Source organism: Rhododendron vialii, chromosome 13a, assembly GCF_030253575.1.
Source record: "Rhododendron vialii isolate Sample 1 chromosome 13a, ASM3025357v1".
Lineage (NCBI taxonomy): Eukaryota > Viridiplantae > Streptophyta > Magnoliopsida > Ericales > Ericaceae > Rhododendron > Rhododendron vialii.
This window is the reverse complement of record NC_080569.1, coordinates 13,696,476-13,721,898: the sequence shown is the minus strand read 5'-3', so window position 1 is coordinate 13,721,898 and position 25,423 is coordinate 13,696,476. Positions and strand designations below refer to the sequence as shown.

At 36.0% G+C, this 25,423-nt stretch overlaps 1 protein-coding gene across 1 annotated transcript; it reads left to right on the top strand.

Annotated features, from left to right (window-relative positions):
* Nucleotides 1-9,857: 9,857 nt before the first annotated feature.
* On the top strand, nucleotides 9,858-11,619 carry LOC131313418 (receptor like protein 29-like). Its single transcript, XM_058341709.1, has one exon. The coding sequence runs from the start codon at nucleotides 10,026-10,028 to the stop codon at nucleotides 11,433-11,435; it is 1,410 nt and encodes a 469-aa protein (XP_058197692.1). The 5' UTR covers nucleotides 9,858-10,025; the 3' UTR covers nucleotides 11,436-11,619.
* Nucleotides 11,620-25,423: the final 13,804 nt, after the last annotated feature.

Sequence of the window (25,423 nt, the reverse complement as noted above, 5' to 3'; positions counted from 1 at the left end):
CAAAAGAGTAGACTTATATTGACAAAATCTTACTTTACTTTACAATTACATTTATGCATTTTCTTCAAGACAAACGCGTTTAAATGACATCATATATAACGACTTTTCAATTAGCTTGTTTTTTTCCCCCCCCTAAATGATATACATACTAACATCCAGAAAATTATAGAGATAATGTGGATTGAAAAAAAAAAAAACATTTTCCCTCTTTAGACCTCATATTAATAACACTAAGTTTAATTTTATGTATGCCGAGCAAAAAGAAAGTTTAATTTTATGTGCCACAAAAAATAACACCAAGTTTTTTTTTTATCAGCAAAAAAAATTTCATTAACTCATAACACGAAGTATAGAGATAATAGGGGTTTCGGTACACCGGCCTAACCACCCAAGACCCTCTTTTCTTAACCACACGGAGGAAACTGATTTAGAAAATAACACCAAAGTTAGTATGATAATTTTGCTTCTCTTTTAATCTTTATAGCTTTAGCCAATGAAGAAATTAAAGTGATAATTCTTCAAAAAAAAAAAATTTTCAAATTTTCCCAAATTTTTGGTTGCCACATCATACTCTTAAGTTCTTAACCTAATCATTTGTTTACAGACTTTAGAAGTAAAGTACTGCCAGCAAACTTGGCTAAAGTTGTAGGCAACTCCAAAATAAAAGCCACCTCAACAAAACACCGAGACTGTAAACCCCTTGAGTGGCATTTTCCAAACCCTTAACCTCTTTATTTATTCTTTTTATATATTACAGACTGGCAGATACGTTGCACAAGTACTGTTCAATGAACTTCTCGAATCTCTATCCATTCCCCAACAATAACTCATACTGTACATACTGTGCGCCTAATTCCCATTTTAACCATGATTAATTAGTTGATTCAAAATTAGCCTTCCAAATCAAACACCTCACACCTGTCTCTCTCTTGTTTGTTGGCTACGATTCACCAGACTTACAAACACATTCGCATGCACTGTTTGTGGGCCCCATCTTATAAGTCAATGTGTACATGTATATATATGTGTGCAATTTTGTGCAAGGTTAATGTAATATATATATATATGATCGTGTCTGTAAGTATTTAAGTGCTTGTGTGTGGTCATAAATTTTTTGTTCTTTTGGAAATGTACTTATATCCTTACAAAAACAAATGTGTCATTTAAGAAAAGTAAAAACTATACACACTGTATGAGTGCACATGCAAGTGTTTTTGTATGTGTATATGCTAGTAGCATAGCTCGAGATTTAATTGTATATATTTTTTTCTATTTTCGAAAAAGATATATTATGAACGACCACATCCAACGACTCTTAAAAAACTCTATTAATATGAGCTATGACTTTTTATTTGTTGTTTGCTAATTTTTCCAGATATTATATTTTCAGAACGTAGGTTAATTAGTTTTTCAATCTGCTTTCCTCAGTGATTTCTATTTCCAAGCTAGTAGTTGAACTCCAAATGAATATTTTTCGTGATTTCTCAACTCTCTCACTCTCCGTTGTGCCGATCCCTATCGTTCTTTTCAACTCTTTATTTTCCTTCCAATCTTAAAAAAAAAAAAATGAACAATATTTGATTATCAAAGCGGAGCCCTAAACGAACACATTCTACGGTGGATTATCAGAATTGCACCTCAAGTTCTACTGCATCTTTTTGTTTGAACGGTAAGTTCTAATGCATAGTTGCACTATCTGATTTTTTGTGGACGATAAACACTTGATTTTTTGTGGGAAGGAAAGGGGAGATGGTCACAATGGCTTCTACGTGTACTTTTTGATAAATACAAGTGTCCCTTTTATCATAACTCATAAGAACTTTCGGATTCGGAGACCTATAGTGAGCAAAGTTACTACAAGATTGTAGTGAGCAATTTTAGTCGTTCAAAAGTTTTTGAATGGTTTGGATTAAAAAAAAAACTCTTCCATGGAAGAAAATAACTTTTTCTTGAAAGAGTTTTTTTTTTTAAATTCAGACCGTTGATTGTTGAGATAGATGACTTAGATACTCATTACAACCTTATAGTGACTTTGTTTATTACAGGATCCCCAGGCCCGGAGGTCATAGCGCATTTTGAACCATATAATTATGTTCCAAATTCTGCACAACAATCCTGATCTTATGCAAATAATTATGGTGTAGACCAAATTATTCAATGTTTCCTCTAATTTTTAATACGTGGTCTTACACATGTACCATTCTAATTTAATACACTAATTGGGACCCTTGTCACCTCTTCCCTCCCTCTTCCCTATTCAAGTGTCCGACCATGTTGCCACTATGCTAGGGGACAAAAAATTGCTCAAACTTAATATTTCAATTAAATCCCTTTCAACTTCACAAAAAAAATAAACAATAAAATCCCTTTCAGAAAAAATAAAATAAAACACAGTCAGTACCTCTGCATATTAGTTACGATTATAAAATTGTTAGATATTTGTTCTTATACATTTGTTTTTTTTTTTTTTTGATTATTTATGTTCTTATGGTCTCAATTCTCATGTTTGTTTATCACTTAATTTATTTGTTTTTGGTAGGTTTCTATTAGAATATAACACAGTTCAAACTCGATGCACACGGTTATGCTCTGAGCGAATGTACATTTTTTTGTTTTTTTAAACGAAAAATAGATCATGTTTTATTAAGACAGATAAGGGTCCATGAAACGAATATCCTGAAGGGTCAGATTGGTGAGCCATTGAGGGACAACCGATCACCTAATAGGGACTTTTTAGACAATGAATGAACGCCAGAGCATCTATTACGTATGTGTCCTGCCCTCTCTTACGTGTGTCCTAAACAATTGACCTAGATGTGCGCAGGACAAGTTTGTTCAGATTGATATGGAAGTCTCCAGAAACATCGGGATATATAATTCGTGTGTTCTACTAGGCCAATAAGTTATCTAGCATGGCCATGCACGTTGTGCAGTACTCCAATACTTTAGATTTGTGTGGAGTCAATACATTTAGTTGTAGAGCCAACAAGAATGAGAATGTGCGGTCTTAGAGTGCCTTGAAGCACCACGTGGGAAAAAGGGGACATACGTTAGTAGAGGGAAATTTGGTTGAGGTTAAGTATTGAAGGTCGATGATAACTCATACTCTTATTAGCTAGCCTTGTAGTAACAGTTCTTAATTGGCTCTATGGTTTGTTTTGCCACAAATCTGACAAGGAGTTTTCTTAATTTTATACTCCCATCTCATAAGGGCTTTAGATACTACTTGTTGATGATTGATGATTTCTCTAGATTTACTTGGCTATTTCCACTTCATTATAAGTCAGAAGTTAAGCATGTTATAAGTCAGTTTAAAGCCTATGTGTCAACTCAGTTTCACACCACCATTCAAACTATGAGAAGTAACAATGGGGGTGAGTTCATAAATCATTTTCTTTTAACTCTTTTTCTCACTAATGGTATGATTCATCAAACCTCATGTCCTCACACACCAGAACAAAATGGTCTAGCTGAAAGGAAACACAGACATCTTATTGAAACTACTATTACACTTCTCTTGCAATCTCGATTACCTACCAATTTCTGGCTTGAAGCCTTGAGTACTGCGGTGTGTCTTACAAACAGACTACCTCATACTAGTCTCAAGTTCCAAGTTCCAAGTTCCTTATACCTTGTTGTTTCAGACTTCACCTGATTATTTATTTCTCAAGCCTTTTGGTTGTAGTTGTTATCCTTGGCTGAAACCGTATACCTTAAATAAATTGTCTCCAAAATCTTCTCCTTGTGTTTTCTTGGGTTATTGTCCTCAAACAAAGGGGTACAGATGTTATGATCCCAGTACCAATAAAGTTTTCATTTCTAGACATGTTAAGTTTGTTGAAACAGAATTTCCTTATCCTGACTTAGTTCAATCTGTTTCAATTTTGTCATCTTCTTCTCCTACTTCTTTTAGTGTTCCTCTAACTAAATTTGAGGATCTTGCTATTACTATTCCCTTTTCTGCAACTTTTGTCTTCACAAATCATCACCCTTCTGGTCATAATACCATGAATGAGATTTCTGCCATACCTATTCACTCTTCCTCTCTGTCTGTTATTCCTAATTCTGCTGATTCCAATCAAACTATTGTCACACCAGTGTCTCCTTCTGTTTCTGATCTCAATTCTTTTCCTTTCCCTGTCTCTTCTCCCTCTTCTCCTGTCACTCATGATGTTCCCACTGAAAGTTTTGTTCCTAATATTCCTCATTCCTCTTCTCATATTCCTCATTCCTCTTCTCTTTCTCCTGTTCAAACTTCCAATTCTTCCTCTTCTCTGAACACACATTCCATGGTTACTAGAGCCAAGCATGGGATTGTCAAACCTAAAACTGTTTTTAGTTTGAATGTTGTTGGTTCTGACTTAACTTTGCCAAAAAAAGAACCTGTTTATTACTCTGAAGCCATTAAGTATCCAGTGTGGCATCAAGCCATGAATGAAGAATATCAAGCCTTAGTCAAACAAGGGACATTGACACTTGTTCCACCTCCTCTGGGAGCCAATGTTATTGGTTGTCAGTGGATCTATAAAATCAAACGTAATTCTGATGGAAGTGTGGCCAGATATAAAGCTCATTTAGTTGCAAATGGAAATCAACAGACTGAGGGGTTGGATTTTACAGAAACTTTCAGTCCTGTCATTAAACAACCCACGGTTCGAGTGTCCATCAAACAATTGGATGTGTCCAATGCGTTTTTACATGGGGTAATTGATGAAGAGGTTTACATGAGACAACCACAAGGTTATAAAGACCCTGTTCATCCTTCTTTTGTGTGTAAACTGACTAAAGCTCTTTATGGGTTACGGCAAGCCCCTAGGGCATGGTTTTCTGTATTTTCTGGGTTTCTGCTTCAACAAGAGTTTGTTCAAAGCAAAGCTGATTCTTCTCTGTTTATCAAGAAAACTGCTGCAGATATTACTTTGGTATTAGTCTATGTGGATGACATTTTAATTACTGGTAGCAGCTCTTCCTACATTGCAGACTTGATTTCTGTTCTAAGTTCCAAATTTGTGATGAAAGACCTTGGTTCTTTGAGCTACTTTCTGGGTATTGAAGTATTGTATCATGGATCTTCTATTATCCTTTCTCAAACTAAGTATGCAACTGATCTCTTACTTAAGGCAGGAATGTTTGACTGTAAACCAAGTAATTCTCCTTCTTCTACTAAGCCTGCTCAGTTTACTCCTGATGCTGATTTTGATGATGTGCGTTGGTTTAGAACTATAGTGGGGTCCCTTCAATATCTCACTCTTACCAAACCTGAGATATCCTTTGCTGTTAACCTTGCTTGTCAGCACATGCATAACCCAAAACATAGTCATTTTGTTGCTGTAAAACGTATACTATGTACATTAAAGGTAGTCTTAATCAAGGCTTTGCTTTCACTCCTGGTCCATTGTATTTAACTGCCTTCTCGGATGCTGACTGAGCTGGTAATCCAGTAGATAGAAGATCAACTACAGGTTTCTGTTTGTTTCTTGGATCTAATCTCATATCATGGTGTGCCAAGAAGCAGCATACTGTTGCAAGGTCATCCACAGAGGCTGGATACAGATCATTGGCACAAACGGCAGCAGATGTTACATGGGTTCAACAATTGCTTGTGGAGCTTTGTTTGCCTTCTACATTGCCTCCTATCATCTGGTGTGATAATCTTTCTGCCATAGCCCTGGCTTCTAATCCCATTTCCATGCTAGGACCAAGCATGTAGAAATTGACTATCATTTTATCAGAGAAAAGGTCCTGAACAAGCAGATTGTCATTCAACATGTTGGAACTTTGGACCAAGTAGCAGACATTTTTACAAAGTCCCTTTCTATAGCTCGTTTTATTTTTCTTAAAGACAAACTAATGGTTGTTAACACACCCATTAGTTTGCAGGGGTGTGTAAGCAAGGGTCATTAATTAGTTAGTTTGTTAGTGAGTTGTTAAGCAGAACTAGTTGATAGATATCGTGTAAAAGATGAGCTGGCATTCCAAGTTTACTTTCCTCTCTCTCTCTCTCTCTCTCTCTCCTCTTTCTCTGGTTTGGTTTTATGAAATTCTATACTATATAGCACTAAATTAACCTCTGATAGAATTTCTATCACTCACTTCTTGGTCTTTCGTACCGAAACCTTTGCCATTATTAAACATTTGCCCAAATTGAAAAGATTGTGGTGGTAAGTACATTCATGAACTGTGGTTGTGGCCAGATGAACAACCTAAGAATTACTACCAAACTGCATGTGACACACCAAACTGTGAACCCCAAACTATGGAAGTACTCCAAATTGTGAAACACCAAAATGGCTGTCGAATATTATCAAACCGAGAAGGTCCTACTGAAGAAGTAGAACCAATTGTAGAGATGTAGAAGAACTAGGTTTAGATGTGGTATCCAAAGTAGAGGATCTCTTCTATATATAGAGATCGATTTATTTCTTCAGCATTCGACAGAGTAATCGATTCTTCAAATTTCATTTGTTCAACTCTTGTCCTAACAGCTAGCAGTTTGCAGAGGACAATATTTAGAAGGCAGATCGAGTAAAGTATGGAAACTAAACTAACTCAATCTTTTGCAACTATTGCACCAGTACCTAGCAGCTAATGTAAAAGAGATACTCCGCTCCTCGCATGATCAATTAATATATGTCTCCATGGAGGTAATTATTTTCTCAAGACTGAAGAGTTGATGTTTGAGACCATGCACATGCATGAGTTCTACCTAGAAAGAGAACTAAAATGATCGATTAATTGTTCCAATGCAATCCGCACTTGATGTGCATATATATATATATATATATATATATATATATATATATATATATATATATATATGATTTAAACCAAAAATGTGAGGAAAAGTAGATACAGAGATTTATAGCAGTCATACACGAGATCGAGCCACTGTGCATCAACATTTTCCAAAGTGTATGTATATAGGATTTACAATCCGATTTCCAGAATCACATCGATCAAATATGTGTACTAGGGAAAAAGGAAGTTTCACTGTTGTAGATGCATGTAGATTCTGTTTCTTCAATCGCCATTCATAGACCTTGGAAATGTGGGAAGACAAACGAAGAAATGAGAGTAGACTAGGATGATCACAATCTGTAGGTGTTTGTCGATCAATAAGTACGACTGTGATACCATATAGAAATTGGCTGAATTTGATCGACATTTTACTCTCTCCGTCCATGATTTTTTTTTTGTCCATCTTTGGCATTCGTGTCATGTTTTAATTGTCTACATCTTTTCATTTATAATGGATTTTCATGATTTAGTAATTTCTAATTCTTTGACTAATTAAAAATTGTTGACTAAAGCTATGTAACAAATCATGCAATATGGCACCGTACAAAACCTTTTAAATCATAATTGACCCGAACTAAAAGGACCGCCAATGTCTCTCTATGATTCTCATTTCTGGATTGTCATTTCTTTGTTCATTTTCGTGGAAAAAAATGGAATAGAGGTGTATGTAACGTTTACAAATACGACCATCTTGTCCAACCGGAAAAATTATTTACTTAGACGGGTTCCTTAGGCCTCCTCCTCAGTCCTCACCAAGCATTTATACAGAATCCAAACAAAGTATATGAATTCTACATAAATATGAAAGTCCAAAATTAAGGGCTTGTAGGGGAGCCTAATTATTTTTGCATTTTGGATTGTGAGTTATTGGTCTCGAATTGTGGCCAGAATAGATTATGAATGTGGTAGAATGTTTGCGAGATAGTATGACATAATAAATTTTGTAACAAAGTAGTGTTTGAGAGATAATGCTCAGAATAATTTATATGAATGAGTATTTTGAGGATATGCTCAATATAGATTGTGAATTTGGAAAGATAATCCAATATGAGAATATAAAAGCTCATCCAAAATTAATTCTCAAATTATGCCCATAAAATGTAGTTTTCATAATGTATTGTGAGAGAATCAATTCTCACAATTTGGCTCCCTAACAGAAAAATGCACAATTTGGCTCCCAAACAGGCCTTAAATATACAAGTCCTATAATGAGTATGTGATGAGAAAGAGGCTTGGGCACTTTGGTGGTGGGGGCACAAATAATCTCCTAGGGGGGAAGAGATAGAATCCTGCATGTGGCAGTGAATAGTCTCTTGGAACCGAAGATGATCATATCTGAAATCCTTTGGTAATGTCGGCATCAGTGTTCCAGAGAGTCTGCCTACTGACTGACGTTAGAGTTACGTCCTGTCACACTGTAGCAGTGTGGAGTAGAGTGGCTACTTTATCCCTGTTTGATGAAAGCCCATTTTGACTCTTCTGACAAATGTTTCCGTTTTAATGCAATTGTTTTCCTTTCCCTCACCCCTCCCTCCCTCCCTTTGGATGCTAGCTTGCCTCTTCTCCAATCACCCTTTGAGGTGGGATTTCTACACTTTGCTTTGAGTGGTCACGAGCGTAACCACAATGTGTGATAAAAAAGAGTTTGGGTATTTCTAGGTATTGAATAATTTTTCTACTCACTCGAGTCGTCTTGTTTGGTTTGAGACTTGAGGAAATTTTTTGAAATAATGAGTGGAGAGAGTTAAGATAGAGAAATAAAAGTAATAACTAGAAGAATATTAATTTTAGCGCTCCAAAATTAGTGCCGTCGCTTCAACAAGTGGAGTCTCAAAATTAAAATCCTAATTGAAAATAAAATTTATTAGAAACTATGTAGTGCCGTCGCTTCAACAAGTGGAGTCTCAAAATCAAAATCCTAATTGAAAATAAAATTTATTAGGAACTATGCGTGGGTAGAAAAAATTGGGTTAAGAGACCAAAAACCGAACATGGAGGCAGGTTCCAATGAAGCCATGTACAGGCATCCAATTGAGATCATACACGTATATGCCCCTTGGAGAATACACAAGTTTCCTTGCCAATTTTAATAATGAATGCACCATTTGTTGCACACCAAATGCATACACCGTTTTGTGAGATTCCGAGATAGGTTCTACACAAATGATTAGAGCCATTCAATTTGTTTAAAATATATTTTTTAATGATCCTTGTAAAAAAATAAGCTACCTTGGATAATTATTTTTTTGATCGGCAAGCTAACTCGGATATTGGTAGAAGTTTTTGATCGGCAAGCTAACTCTAATATTGATAGAAGTTTAATCAGTTTTTGATCAATTTGTGACAAGAAATTGAGCGAAGGACCTTACTGATATCCGACTGAGCTAATTTTATACACGAATCCTTGGGTCCCACACATGGTGTACACATTAGTTGGACTCGTTTCCTTGCACGGGAGAGTGTTGTCGAGAAGATTAACCCAATTGTTGATCTTATAAAATTCATGTGAAAATAATTAGAACAATCAAGTTGCTATGATAATCTTAGCTGAAAATAATACACTAGAACAATCAAGTTGATTTAATAATTGAACCGTGAAAACACGACTCGTCGGTAATGTTCGAAAAAAAAAATTGAACCGTATAATTTCGACTTAATTGTTTCAAAAGCATGGATGGCTCTTCAAAACCTTATAGATGAACTTCTGTTGAGATGATCCTGGAATAATTTAGATTTTTTTTAGTAATATATTACTACTAAAAAAGATCTAAAACATGGACAAATGAACTCAAGATTTACGATGGAGCCCACAAACAAGAACTGCTCCATCCACTCAGAGTAATTGTTCAATGGTTTTTGTGCACATTCACATTGTCATATTGCACCCTCCATTACCGCACGTTCATGTGAGATTTATATATTTAAACTTTAACAATCCATAAATGTATCATTATGGAGGAAATTCAGGTATCACGTAGCGGTACCAATAGCATGCAAATATTTTTCTTCTATTAGAGATGAGCTTCTTCCTTTTTTTTTTTGGTCAAACGGGATAGAGAGATAAGCTTCTGCACACCGACCATGAGTTTTGATACTCCATAGTCTCTTATCATCCAAACATTAAGCATTTATGCATATAAAAACATCCGTCTTGGTTTCTGTCACAAGTCCACACTTTCACCAAGAGGATTCTTGTGTGGACCAGCATCTCTTTTTCCACCCCTTTCATGGCTTCTCTCTCTCCTCTCTCTGTACTTCTCCTTGTCTTGTTGGCTCATGAGGTGATTTGCCAACAAGAAACAGAGATGGACCAAGAGGAGCTCTCTGGTCTCTTTGAGTTCATGGGTTCACTTCTTGAGGACCCCACTTGGGACCAAACCTACCCACAACCATGCAGTGACACTCCATGGCCTGGTGTTGAATGTGAGAGCACTGGACAAGAAAACCCTCCACGCTTTCATGTCACAAGGATCCACATTGGCCCTGATATTCTCAACCCACCTTGTAAAACCACAGCCAAACTCTCACATTCCCTACTCAAACTCCCTTACCTCAAGGTCCTCTCTCTCTTCAACTGCTTCACTTCATCACCAGTCTCTCTCTCTCCGACTCTCTTTGGCACGACACTGTCTTCCTTAGAGCATCTAGCCATTGAGTCCAACCCAAGCCTAACAGGGGAAATTCCCCCAAGTTTGGCAGTGGTTGGTACCTTAAGGGTCTTATGCCTTGCACAAAACAATCTACAAGGAGAAATTCCAAACACATTTGGTGGGTTAGTGAGTTTGGAGCAACTTGACCTCAGTTCCAATAACCTAAGTGGTTCAGTCCCTGAAGAAATAGGAGATTTAAAGAGCTTAACCATTTTGGACCTCAGTTGGAATGGGCTGGAAAATGAGGTTCCTTCTTCATTGGGTCAGCTTCAATTTCTTCAAAAGATGGATTTCCGCTCAAACAAGCTTCAAGGGAAGGTGCCTCAGAGTTTGGGGCAGTTAAACAGGTTGGTCTTATTAGACTTGAGTCATAACTTACTTATTGGGCCCATCCCAGAAACCCTATCAGGTTTGCAGCAATTAGAGTACTTAATGATTGAAGACAACCCTTTGAATTCAGAGATACCCTTGTTTTTAGGGAGCTTAAGGAAGATCATAGTGCTGAGTTTTTCATGTTGTGGTCTAAGAGGCATTTTGTCAAACACCTTATCTTCGTTGCAAAATCTGTCTACCTTATTTCTAGACAACAACAGCCTCAATGGGACAGTCCCGCCAAACTTAGGGGCACTTCCAAATTTGGATCACCTAAATTTGAGCCACAATCAGTTTAGTGGGGAGCTAATCTTCCCACAAGAGTTCATCATTAGGATTGGAAAGAGATTAGACGTTAGGGGCAATACTGGGCTATGCTTAAGTCAAGAGCTCTTCAAGAACAGAAATGTTTCTACTACCTATCTAGAAACCCCACCATGTTTGGGCACAAGTGCAAATATCAACAGTAGTAGGACTTGGGAAGAAGATCATAATCCAGGCGATAGCAGCACATTGAAGCCATTTTGGGACGGCGAGAGGGGAAGTTCAAGCCATCCAATTGGGCTTGATCAAAATCTTTGTTTTCTTTGTTTTGTCGTTTGGTTCATTGTGTGATTGTCACTTGACAAACCCCACACTCTTTTCTGGGATAATTACACCATCGATCGATTCAAGTAGTTTTAGCGAGATTTTACATTGAAGTTGAAGAGTTTTTTTTACCAGTAAAGATGGTATGTATACTCTTCTAAGTTTCTATTTCAATATTGTCACCTTTTTCTTGGTATTTCAAGTGATAAAACATGATCAATTTGGTGAATTGATCTTCTCACGACTACACCTTAGAAAGAAAACTGTTACATTTTCTTAGTGATCCATTTGATACTTTTCTTTTTTTGGTTTGACGATCCGGACCAATTTATGCATACCTCAACTATAATCCCCTCCTCGGTCGCTTAAAGCAATCCACCCCAGGACGAGGGAAATTAGAAAAAAATAACATTCTTGCGGACTAACTCTAGGAATTGAATCAATGGTTAATCAAGTTAGAAACAAACTCACCAACCAAATGAACTAGCCCTTTGGCTGCCAACCAAGAGCCCACTTGGACGTGCGTGACCATTAATGGTTTGAGTGGGGCCTTGCTTCAAGCAACAGATTCGACTCGTCTGAGCCCCCGCGGTGTGGAAGAGTCTGTAGCTCGGCTACGGGCTCGCACCACTCCCAAGTCTCTATTTTCAAATTGAACAAAGGCACACACAAAAGTAGAGGTCAAATGGATACTTCTAACTTTGCGTATGTCTTTGTTTCGTTTGAAAATAGAAATATTCCCGAGTGACACCATAGAAAGGGTTTTAGGAGAAAGAAGACGAGGGATGCGTGTAGGAAGAGGGAGGAAGAAGAAGATGGGTTGTATGGGGTGTGGTGGATTATATTTAGTAGTAATAATAGTACTAATGAGGGCATTAATGTCTTAAAATTTGAAAATTTTCAGTGCGTTACGTGTAATGGTGCTAGGACTATGGGGACTAGAGTAGTAATTCCACGTTCTTCATTTTGGTCTTGGAAATGGCGAAACTTTCTTGGAAATAGATGCACTATCTACCAGAGTCAGGAAGGATTCAAGGGTCAATTTCTTGCTCAGGACATGCAATGAAGATGATTTTGATCGATAGCAAGTTTTTGTACTACAACAGAAGCGGAAGTGAAAACGTACAGTAGGAGGAAATTTTTTACCTTTGGCTAATTCGGTGTTCCTTCCCATTCTGAATTCAACACAGTACTGAATAGGCTGTACCTTTTGTCCCATCTAGTGTGTGTGTGTGTTTTTTTTTTTTTGTCTTTTTCAGGCCTTTCAGAGACTCTAAGCAGAAGTCCCACATTAATAAAGGAGAGTGTTTCAACTTTGACAAGAGAAAAGATTCGAACGAGAGAGAGAGAGAGAGAGAGAGAGAGAGAGAGAGAGAGAGAGAGAGAAATCAGGCTCCGTTCCGGAATGTGAAATAAATACTTATTTTTTAAAAAGGCAATTTGAAGCTCAAAAATGATAAGCTCATTGAAATTTAAAAATATGCAATATGGATATTGTTTGAAAGATCTTATTGAGATCTTTAATACGGTGTAAAAAAAATCAAAAAATTAATTTTCATTTACATTATTTTTTAGTTTGAAAATGTGAAATAAGTACTTATTTTTTAAGAAGGTGTTTTGGAACGGGCTCAGATGGCATGGTTTTGGGCAGGGGGAGGGGAGGGTAAAACTAGGTTTTACTTGGGTGGAATATAGTGCTGATTTTTTCATCACTGGGGAAAAAAATGGAGGTCCAATAAAACAGTAGAAGAGAAACAGATCCTCTATTCTTATCATGTGATGATCCATCTTCGATCTTACTCTAACGTGACGATAAAATGTGTGTGAAAATGTGATTCATTAGGGTCCTATTTTCGTAATCTCGATCATTCGATCTTGTAGTTTAATTTACATAAATAGAGCTTCCACACAAAAATCTGGTTTATGATCGAGGTACATATACAAAGGTATCACTTTCCAAACCCCACAAGTCCACTTCTAAATGCTATAACCCCCTAAGTCCATTAACCTATTAGTAAGGATATAATTATCCCGATTAGTCTAATATACTCCTGCTTTTTTAAAAATGTTTTGCCCCATTTTTTCAGCCATTTCAAAAAAACCCTATCCGAAAAATTCTTCCCCATTACAAAACCCCTCCCCCCCCTCCCCCAAACAGAGAGAAAAACAAACGAACCAGACTTTTTCAAAACGAACCAGGGAGAAAAAACCAAGACTCCATTCCTCGATCGCCTACCATTTGTCGTCAGCGTTCTTTGTCGTCGTTGTCAGCCGATCTCCGTCGTCCTCCAACAATGGCGCTCGTTCACCAACAGTCGCCGTCGCCTTCAAATCCTCGTCCCACAATCGCCCTAGTCGCCGTAACCGTCAAATCCTCGTCCCAGTTGTTCACCTTTGTTTCACATCCTCGTCGCCGTCAATCAATCTCCGATTTCTTTCAATTCATCTCCGTCGTTCTGTACCCTTCGGTTCATCCCCATTGCCGTCAATCTCCTCCGTTTGCTTCGATCCATTCGGTATGTTTCTTAGAAAAACTAAAAGTGAACTTGGGGTATATATGGATATATATATTTGCTAGGTTGGTGTTTGGTAAAGTTAGGGCTTTGATTGTGTAACAGACATGGGTATGTACTTATATCAATTTTTGATCTGGTATGGTATGGTTGAATTAAGTTAGGGATTCAATGTGCTAATATGAAGTTATTGATAGTATATATGGTTATATCAATGTTGGTTATATACGAATTTTGGGTCTTCGAAAGGATGTGTTGTACCCTGTCAACCGATTGTTGTATTCAAATGGTTAAAGTGACCTCTCGTAGGATTTGCAGTCCAATCCCATGTCTACTCTTTGCCTATCTGTTAGGGTTTTGTATGTTGTACTTTTGTTTAGCTACTGTTGGAAACATATATGGTTATATGTTAAGATTTGTTAGGGTTTTATTTTTTGTACTTTTGTTAGCCGCTGTTAGGTAACATATATATGGTTATATGCTCAGATCCGTTAGGCCGCTACGCGGACCAATTCATATATGATTATATGAATGGTTTGGCTAGATTAAGTTAGGGTTTTGATTGCGAGTAGATATGGTTATATCAAACTCGGGTCATTATATGTTTCATTTTATTGAATTGGTCCACGCAGCGGCCTTACTGACTTATTATTTGTGCAGTTGTTCAAGTGGTAGTTACCTGTGAAGTCGACTGTGAAGAAGGCGACGGCGACAAAGGGAAAGAAATTACGATATCTCCTCTTCTTTTTTTTCCTTTTTTTTTTAGAGTTAGAAAGGATAGAATCTCATGTATTACATTTTTTTTTGTGTATTTATTTATGTGGCAAAGTAATACATATAAGGTTCTTTGTTTGTTTTTGCATTGTAAACATATATAAGATTATTTATATGTTCTTGCATTATAATAAAAAAGATTCCAGAAGCTCATACATATACAGTTATTAGAAGCAAGTCAATGAGGCCTCTACGCGGACCAATTCAATAAAGTAGAACTGTAACGCCCCAATTTTTCGGAAGCAAGATAAAATTAAAATCTTAAGAAAATTTGCTAAATAAATATAATTTTTCAAAATAAAGTTTAGTTATTACAGTCACAAGATAAATTTACTGATTCAAAATACATTAATTTTAGAGCTGACTCTAGACTTGATACAAATCCGAAGCATACTCGATCTTCGTTCTTAATATTCTTTCCGTGTTGAACTACAACATCTTTGAATCCTCTCCATTGAATCCTGCGCCCACTGGCAAATTGATCGCTGAAGCAAACGATTTGCCAAGATACAGACGTCTCCGTGAGTGATAAATCACCCAGTAAAATAATCCAACCCAACTATCCCCCTTACTTTACAGTTAACAAGCAACAGGATAATAATAATGAGAGAAGCAGAATAAGGATTTACAAACACCAATTAATAACTATTCATTATTCTAATGTGAAATCTAAGATCCCTCCGCGAGATCTTTCCTCCCCCAACCGCTAGCCATGCTCGGTCCCATGAGGTCACTTTCCTTTGCTGTCGCAGATACACCTAAATTATATACCGAGTGTGCACCCCAATAGCTACAACAAGGGGAAAGCTTATCATGCCTAAATCACAACTAGGGTTCGCCTATCTTATATACCACTTCACAATCACTTCAGGATCATCACTGGACTCCCGCCAGTCTATCAATTCATCACTGGACTCCCGCCAGTTTCAATCTCATCACATCTCAAAATCACGCTTGCAGGCAATTTAAAAATAAAACTTTCCAATTCATCCATTACCTAGCATCGACTAGGTGAGTTCTATTCGCATACCACCCCATGTCTCTAGGGTCTAATCTAGCATTTCAAATCAAGTATCGGGCAATATGCAATTAAAACGAATAATAATTCAAACAAACTACAAGTAAAGCAATCACTCAACCTTTTATGAATGGGCCGTTGCTCTTAGTCTTGTATGGCCATGATGATATGAAGTAAGAACCTTTTTAAAAGAATTTTAAAAGAAATATTTTTCTAGGTTCTCATTAATTATTTCTAAGTAATTATATTAATAAAAAACAAATTAAATGCGTTAATTAGGTAAAAATATTAAAATAATTTAACATGACTGGAATAAGAGTCCTAGAGGTCCTATGCAATCAGTTGAGTGTCAAAAGTTGGGTTCGGAGAGTCACGGAATTAATTTAAATAAAAACGTTAAATAAAGTGGCCGAAAGTGAAGTAAATAGATAATAAATAATTTACTAATTAAAATATATTGAGGTTAACAAAATTTCATCTTCGGAATATAGGGAGTCTAAATAAAATTACTCGGGCATTAATAATAAGGTTTATAAGGTCGTAAATAATTTTTGATTGGAAACGCTATAGAAATAACAATAAATAGTAAATTAAATAAAAAATATTAATTTAAAAAGATATCATCTTTGAGATGCAAGGAGTCTAGGAAAAATTATTTTGGGTGTTAAAACGTTGTTTGGAAGGTCGCAAAGATTTTTCGTTTGTAAACTTTGATAGATAACTAATAAATAATTTAATAAATAGATAATTAAATAAAAAAATATGATCTTAATAAGTTATGATCTTTGAGGTGTGAAAAGTCTATAAAAAATAGTCCGGGTATCAAAAATGATGTTCAGAAGGTTGCAAAATTGTTTCGAAACGTTTAAAACCAACTCAATCTACCAGATAAATTAAACTGATATAACTAATATAATTTATACTAATATGGTATTACACTGTATGAAAATAATATCAGATCAGTAGTTTTTTATAATATTAATATCAAAAAGATTGTAAAATAAATATCATAAGGGTAATCTTCTTCGTAAATATTTACAAATAAAGTGTCGGGTTCAAAAATAATATCAAATTGGTAAATACAGCAGAAAACGCGTAGTGAACTATATTTTTTTCGTTCGGGACATAGAATTAAACATATAAACACTTAATATACTTGGAGAAGAGGTTGGATAAGATTATAATACCTTGAATCTGATCGAATTGATTTAAAAACAAATCTTGAATTTTGGGAAAGAAAACTTCGGGTTCTTTGATCGGGAGACTTTGGGATCGGATTGAGGCTTGTTTGAGGATGCTCTGGGTTGTAGGAGGTGATCGGGATGGTTGAATTGAGTTTCGGTTGGGCATAGCTATGAAACCCACTTTTCTCTCTCTAAAACTCCATTGATTGAAGCTTGGGTTTCTTCTGTTTTTCTCTTCTTTTCCGGACTGGTGGGGCGTGGAAAATATTGTGCTATTTTCGTGGGTCAATGGGGTGGGGTATTTATAGAAGAATTTTGGTGGAAGAGGATAAGAGTGAATTTAATAGGGTTGGGTTCATGGGATTTTGAATGGACGAATTGGGCTTGGTTTTAGGGTTAGGGAGAAAGTAGAGACTGAGTAAGAGACGGAAAGACGGAAGGAGTTTGAGGTGAGGGAGGAGAAAGAGTGTGCATACACGCATATGTGTGTAGAAAAAATTTAAAAAGAATGCATGTATATATTGCATGCATAATTGTATTTTAAAAAAAAAGAATTGCATTAAGAAAAATAATTCTAATAATATTATATTTAGAAAAAAATTGGGTCAAAAATCCGGATCGTTACAAGAACATATAACGTTATATGTGAGTTTATGTGCGGTGAAACTCTAAAAAAATAGAACATATAACATTATATGAAAGTTCCTGACTTGTGTACCTCACAACAAAAAAAAAAACATATATTGTTACTCGAAGCAAATCATTGAGGCCGCTGCACGGACCAATTCAATAAAGTAAAAATATAATGTTATATGGGAGTTTTTGTGCAGCGAAACTCCTAAAAAATTATAGAACATATACCATTTTATGTTAATATATATACATTCAGATGTAAATGTGGAATGTTATATGTTCTTATATTATAATAAAAAAAGATTTCAGAAACTCATATAACGTTAAATGCGAGCCGATGAATGAGTATATAACGTAAAATGTAAGTATCTTAAGTTAAATGTGAACTGATGAACGAGTATATAACGTTATATATGTACAATAACGTTATATACAGTGTATCAGAAAATGAGAATCTTCTGTCGCTTTATTCCAACGTAACTGTCGGGATTTCAAACGTAAAACGGATAATGGGCTAAAAATATGAGATTTGAATGGAAAGGGTAATTTTGTCAAGTACTATTTCCCTTTTTAAATGTAGTGGACTTTATGCCTTATCAAATACATATTAGTGGACCTAATGAGTTAGAAACTTGATCAGTGGACCTACTGGGTTAGAAACATGCTATAGTGGACCATATGCCAATTTTTTAATACAAAGGCTTGGTCAAATTATATTTAGTAATTTTGAACAATAGATGGTCAGATTCCATACATGCATTGCTTTTTAAGAAAAAATTGTTCTCTTAAATAGATACGGTTGTTCAATCGAGCTAATTTTCACATTGATGATTTACATACGGTTAGCTACAAAATAAGGCCTCGTTTGATAACAGTTATAAATGAGTGAGATTCATCCCAGTCTTCACAACTTGCAAAACAGCGCAGTTAGAGCTTAACAATACTATACCCGTTCCAGTTTCCCAAAAAAAGAACTTTTAGAAAAAGAAAGTAATTTTAAGTTCAAAAATTATGTGTTTATGTAAATAATTTTTCTACAAATATGGATCTTGTTTGATAGATCTCATTGAGATATTTTAAACAGTGCAAAAAAAAATTGAAATATTATTTTTTATTTTTGTTATATTTTAGTTTGAAATTATATTATTTTTGAAAAAGAAAGTTTAGAAAGAAAGCGGAACGGGGCCTAACTACTAAGAGAAGGTAGGAGAACTGTTAGTTTTGGCAAAGAACTCAATCACGAGAACTATATCGCTTCCGATTCAAAGGCTATGAGAAGGCATTTTCAAAAAAAAAAAAAGAGGCTATGAGAAGGCCTTCCAACTCTTTCATAATTGTTCCAAGCCTTCTATCTCTCATTAGACCAAAGATTAGTTCAAAAGCCACAGCCAATGTCACATTTTTTGTTGTTCTAATGAATTTTCCTATTCCCATAGAAAAATAAAATTACGCGGATGCCCCCATGACTTTTGGTTTAAATTAATCCTAACGAACGATCAACGAAAACAATCTCTACAAAAGCTTTTGATCTCAATAACTGATCAATCCAACTCTCTGAAACTCAAAGTTGATTGCTAGCTAGGAGATGTTGCTTGAATCCGGTTCCTTCTCTGTTGAAGAAATCGAATTGTTGCAATGATCTCTTCATAGGAAGGCCCGTCGCAGGGCTAGCTACACTCGGGAGATTGAAGCAATGGTGAGCTTCACTTTTTCTTCCATTTCTCTTGACTTGCAATTTGCAAGCATTATGACCGCTCTAGCCTGAAAACATACTGTGTCACTACTACCAAACACTGTGTAAGATTCACAAAAATGGCAATTTTAGGTCTACCATTAATCTTTTTCTCTTGGAGCTAGCCTAACTCCTCAGGAAAATGTCGGCCCATGACGTGTTTTGATAATTAATATCTGCCAAGGACATGCTAAGAATATTTGTTAATGTTGAAAATGTCTTTGGCAGGTATTAATTATCAAAACACGTCATTGGCCGTCATTTTCTCTAACTCCTCCTATGGCCCATTTTCTTATTGTAGCAGGCCGAACGTGAGTTCTCTATGTAACGACCGAGCCCGTACCGTGCCGAGCTCGAACCTTGAGCACGGCTCCCGTCCCTGTTCTACGTCGACCATTTCTTTTGCCACGGACTCGTCGGCAGGTCAGCTCGTTCTCGGCCACCTTCCACGGCGGGTCACTTGTGACTGTCCTCTCCTGTCAATCATGTGCCCGATCGGCAAAGGCGTGTTCGGCCACCCGCAGAGCAAGGCCACTGCCGACCACGGCTAGCCGCTGATTTGCATGTCATTCCACGTGTAAAAGCGGTTATAACAGAAGATGATCATGAGCGCACATGGGTGTGCCAGCTCAGCCCTAAAAACGGTTACCAGATCTATTTGGTGACGTCATGATGACACTGCCTGACCCGCGCAAGGCACGTGCTGGTGCTTGGAGAGCAAGTGAAGGAGCTCTATAAATACCTAGCAATGGAAACCCTAAAGAGGTACATGCTACTACATACTCACTCTCATAATCTTCTGCCTACTTGCTCTGCACATTACTTATCCTCACGCCGGAGGGCCTTGCCGGGACAACCCCCGGCCTGGTCTTTAGTCGTGCGCTCACTGTGCAGGCTAGGAGAAGACCCAACCATCAAGCCACCAACGGAGGAGAAGGATTGAGGATCACGGGCCACACACTTATCACGCATAGGTTAAACTATTAGATTATGATTATTTTGATTATTCACTTAAGAAACTTAAAATAAGTTGATGACGCTTGGTAAAACTTATTATAAGCTATTATAAAAAATTCAAGACTATTTTGGCTAAATAATTCTCCAGGATTATTTTTTTTCGCATTATTAATTTATAAACATTTTGCATTTGTTAAATTTACGTCAATGTTTTTTGGATTATTGGTTCATCTCAACAAAAGAAATCTATATGTAAATTTTTTTGGTCAAACAGATTGATTTTTGGATTAATTTTTTTATTAAAATAATTAGTCTTGAATATAATTTTTTACTTTTTCGTTTCCTCTCATCAAGACAAATTAATAATTCACAAAAAAAAAAATTAAAACAATACTAATGCATGAGGATTGAGGACTCGCCTGGAATAATGGGCTGGATTTAGCTTTACAACACGCCGGGCTAAGGCCCATGCATGAGGACTCGCCTCACCGATCCTGCTGAGTGCTATCAACTTGGTCTCCAAGTCCCCCTAGGCCCTAATTTTAACGGAATAGAAACATAAACTCATCCTCCAGGTGGACCCGAAAACAAATTATGCTCTCACAGAGAATGCAAAAGAAAATTATGGGTTTTGTTAAATTTGATATCAGCGAACGACGACACTAGAGCTTCAATCTGATTCATTCTTACCAAATTAGTATTCACAATTTGTCATATACAACTAATATTTTAACTAGAAAAAAGTTTTTTTTAGTTGATCAGTTGAACGTTCTTTAGTTATGATGGAACAAGTTCTTTTAAAATTTTAACCACTCAGTGTCAGTGGAACATACTTTAGAATATTTTTTTTTTCACTGAACATATTTTAGAATTAGGAAACTAAAAAATTGCACTAATGTAGTACACAGAACCGGGCAATAGGAAAAAGGGGAAGCAATAAGTTGGGAAGGAAGGCAATAATTGATGACAAAGGCGAGGCCAATGTATTGGACCTATTGGTCATGGGTCAAATAACCAAAGAAACAACAAGATACTCATGGTACGTTTAGTTTGATGGAATGGAATTGAGATTTGAATAGAATTGGATGAAATGAGATTGGAATATTCATTTTCATTCTCAAATTTGGTTGTGCTTTGGAATAATTGTTCTCATCCACCAATAGAATGGTGTGGCAATAGTAATTTTTTGAGTGGTAATATTAATTTTTTAGTGTGACACTTTATGAATCTTAGAGTAGCACTAGTAATTTTGGTATGACAAATAAATGGAATGATGCTCTCACCATTCTCGTTTTCAAATCTAGTGGCGATTCTGCAGCTTTGAAGCCCTCTGTTGCCTCCATCTCCCAACCTCCATCGTTGACAGCGATGGAGGACCTGCTCCACCGTCATCGGCTTTGTTCCTGTTTACCTATTTTTTTCCTAATTGAAACTCGACAGAGATTTCGGGAAACAAAGTTAACAACAAAATAAAGGGCAATGCGGTCATGTCTCCAAAAGATGGGTCCGTGGTTTCACGCCGTATTTCAGGACTTCACAGGAAGAGAAATGGTAGTCGAGTCAAATATGAGATTGGCGGTAAGAAAGAAGACGAATGGAAGAGATTCTTCCATCAATCTTCAACGATAGATCTATCGTTGTGAGCGATACATCGGAGATCCTAAGTTAAGCTTAGCATATGAAATCCTACTCCTACTACTAATTATAACCCGAGAACGGGTTAGTAAGACAAAAATTAAGACAAATAAAGATAGATTTTGATTTGTTGGAGAGGATTTACAATGAAGTCTTAAAAAACTATTTATAGGAAATAACAAATGTGTAGAAAATAACTTCCTAACTTCCACTACTCTTCATTCTTCTAATTTGATTCCAAGTGTCAAAATAACTTCCCTTCAACTTCAAAGTGTGTAGGAATATGCCAAGTGTCCTTCCAAAGGTGTATAAGTATGCCAAGTGTCCTATATGCAAATAATAATAATAAAAGAAATACTAATACTAGTTGTTATATTAATATGGATATTTAATAATAATAATAAAATAGGTTGCATTTTCATAATCTTCACTTTTCGGTTGATTATCGACATGCGGTGAATATATGGTGTAAACAGTTCCACACTTCAAGAGGGTCAGATCTGTGGAGCTCGCGAAGGTTTGGGGGGGTTTGGTGTCCCTCTAGCGAATAAGTGGCCGGATTCGTTGCAGCGGCTTCGGCATCAGGTCTAGTGGGCGAAGGTTTAGTTTTATTCTTTTTTGTTGGTGTTTTTCCTTTCCTTGCGTGGAACCTTTTCTACCCTCTGTGGCTGTTTTCGTTCCTGGTGTGAGTTGCTTGGAGGGGAGGACAGTGAGGTTGGTCAAATTATTGATGCCGTCCTCAACTCCGTTTCAGTCTTCTCCCCACGTGGAACTGTTCTCACCCTTTTTGAGTAGCTTTACACTGTACTCGGTGTATTCCCATCCAAACCATATGGATAACCTGATTATCATGGTTTGTTCCAATCATCGGGCTCCAGTTTGGGGTTTGTAGCCCTTTGGGCGGATTTTCAGTAATTGAAATTTCTTGAGTTTGGTTCAAAAAAAAGAAATGAAATGAAATGGCAATTTCTTTGTTGTTTTAGTGGAATGACGATTCTTTGACTAAGGTGAATAATGATTCCATTTGAAATGATCATTTTATCATTTAATGGTGAACCAAAACATAAGAATAAGTATGCCATTAGAGTGACCATTCAATTTCAACTTTGATTCCATTGAACCAAACATCGCCTTAATATTTACTACCATTTTGGAGATGATTCACAAACCAGAAAACTAGAGTCGATTTAAAAGTAAACATTTATATGCATACAACTTTTTTTCCCCCCGAACTGGCATAAAATTTTGTTTAGTAGAGTTTAATTTGATCTTGTATAACTTGTAGACAAATTTTGTTTAATGACCTCACTGCACAAAAATTCTAAAGTCCGCTGCTGAAGGCTGAACCTTATCTTTTTCCCCATTTTCATGTTGAATGGTTCGTCGGCGTAAGTCACGAGAACAAAATATAGTACTGTAGCAAATTTATCTCTCATTATAATAAGGGGATGATGCCAAGTTACTGTAATTTGGAGTTAATAATAGCGAGTACCACCAAACCTACTACTTTGGACGTCTCTCTATGTTGTCATCCTCAAAGCAAGATATTCCTTTTATTTTAGTGGAGTATTTGTCATCAAAAGTTGTTCTTTTTGGGTTTTGTAAGAGACTTGAGTGGAAATAGATAGATAGAAAAAATATATAGAGAATTGTGCGCAGAAATTTTAGAGCCCCCAAGCGAACAATTACTTAATAACAACCCTATCAACGTATGCTAGGTACAAGGCCTAAAGGAAGTAGAATTAATTTGTACTGAAGAGAATTTACATCACCTTTAATTTCAAAAATAAGTATTTAATTTTCAATATGTACTTATTTTGAGTTTGTAGAACGAGGCCTAAAGGAAGTAGAATTAATTTGTAGAGGAGAGAATTGTCTAGTTTTATCATCTTGGTAATCTATATTTATATGCTATAGATAGATTAACGCAAAGTACTTACTTGAGTTAGCAGAAAATGACCTAAAGTGAATATATCGTGATAGAGCCATTTGAAGCCTTATGAGGTGGTATCCAAGAGCACCAGATAATCACTCCATTATACAATTACAAACACATACAAAAACACTTTACACATACTTACATATTTTGCTGGGGTCCATACAGATTTGAGATATAATATGTCTGGACTTCAATGTGAATATAAACAGATTTGTTTAAATATTTATACAAGTGGTTGTGGTCGTAGAAGGATTGATCACTCCATACATGAAAGACGTACGCGGACTGCACTCTGATGATGTGACGCAACCACAAAACCCCGCGGCCATTTTCCCCCTAATTATGCAGACGTGGGAGTTCGGGACTTCTCAGCAGCAGCCCGACTTCTTGGAAAAGAGAAAACTAATCTGGAGTAGTACAAAATTGATCATAAGTTCTTGTTGAGAAAATTTTCGCTGACCTCCCCTGAGGTTTCTGACATAGACAGATATCTTCTTTGAGGTTTCTGAAATAACACCGTCCTCCTCTACTTTAACTGACATTATCATCAAGCACTCTTGCTGTTAGTTTGTCATGGATGGCGTTAACATTTGCAACAAAATTACCAAATACCCTTCTAACAAAGTAAATAAATTGCACCGACTTGGTTCTTGAAATCACAATCCATCTATTTCATTTTGTGATTTGAATCCACTTGAAAATCATTTGGCGTATTCTTCTTGTTATTGTTGTTATTTTGTCTTTTTTTTTTTTTGTTTCTTCTATTTTTCTCAAACAAAATGATCAATGAAATTAAAAAAAAAATGAATCAAGTTTATCTTAAAGCCAAAACTATGGAAAAAAAAAAAATACATTACTCGGCTTGTTTGGGCTTTCTAGGATTCTACTTTTTGTTGATTCTAATACATCTTTTCCTTCATTTTTTCTCAATGTCGTTTTAAACAAAAAAAGGCAAAGAAAATTTGTGCTTGTGAATTAAATTGTCTTTGTTTACAAAAAGGCATGAAGGCGCTCCATCTTTTGTGGTTTAATTTTTAAAAATTCTTTTTTTGCTATCATGCCGCCGCTGCCGCTGCCGCTGCCTCATACATAATAATGACAAAAGCAATTCGAAATATGTACATTCTGTAAAAATAAAATAAAATCATCTTTTCTAACTATTTCCAATTTTGGTTCATGTGTTTTTCTAAATTTTTTTATTTCTCTCGACGAGATAAATCAATAATCTATAAAAATTTGACGTGAAACTAATTTTTTTTTAATAAAATTTTAGACCCAACCATCTCTTGAAACCCATAATATCCCGGACTAAAAGGGATGAAAACTAGTAATTCACATGTTCTAACGTTAATCATCCATCAACATGTAACAAAAATAATTTACCAATTTATAAAAAATGAAACTTGGTGTTCTTTCAACGTGTTTTTTCTATCAATAATTTACCGATTTATCAAAATAATTTACCGATACTATGAAAATCACAAATCTGAGACCTTAGTGATTTTACTTTTGAAAATTGATGCATTTTTTTAATTTTATTTTAATTTTATTGAGTTTTCTTGATCTGAGAGCATGTGAATCAAATTCACTTAGAAAAGTTGATAAAACAAAATTCAAAACCACTGTAAGC

Bases quoted from the DNA above. Each gene is read 5' to 3' on its own strand.
- LOC131313418 (XM_058341709.1), top strand. From the start codon at position 10,026: ATGGCTTCTCTCTCTCCTCTCTCTGTACTTCTCCTTGTCTTGTTGGCT.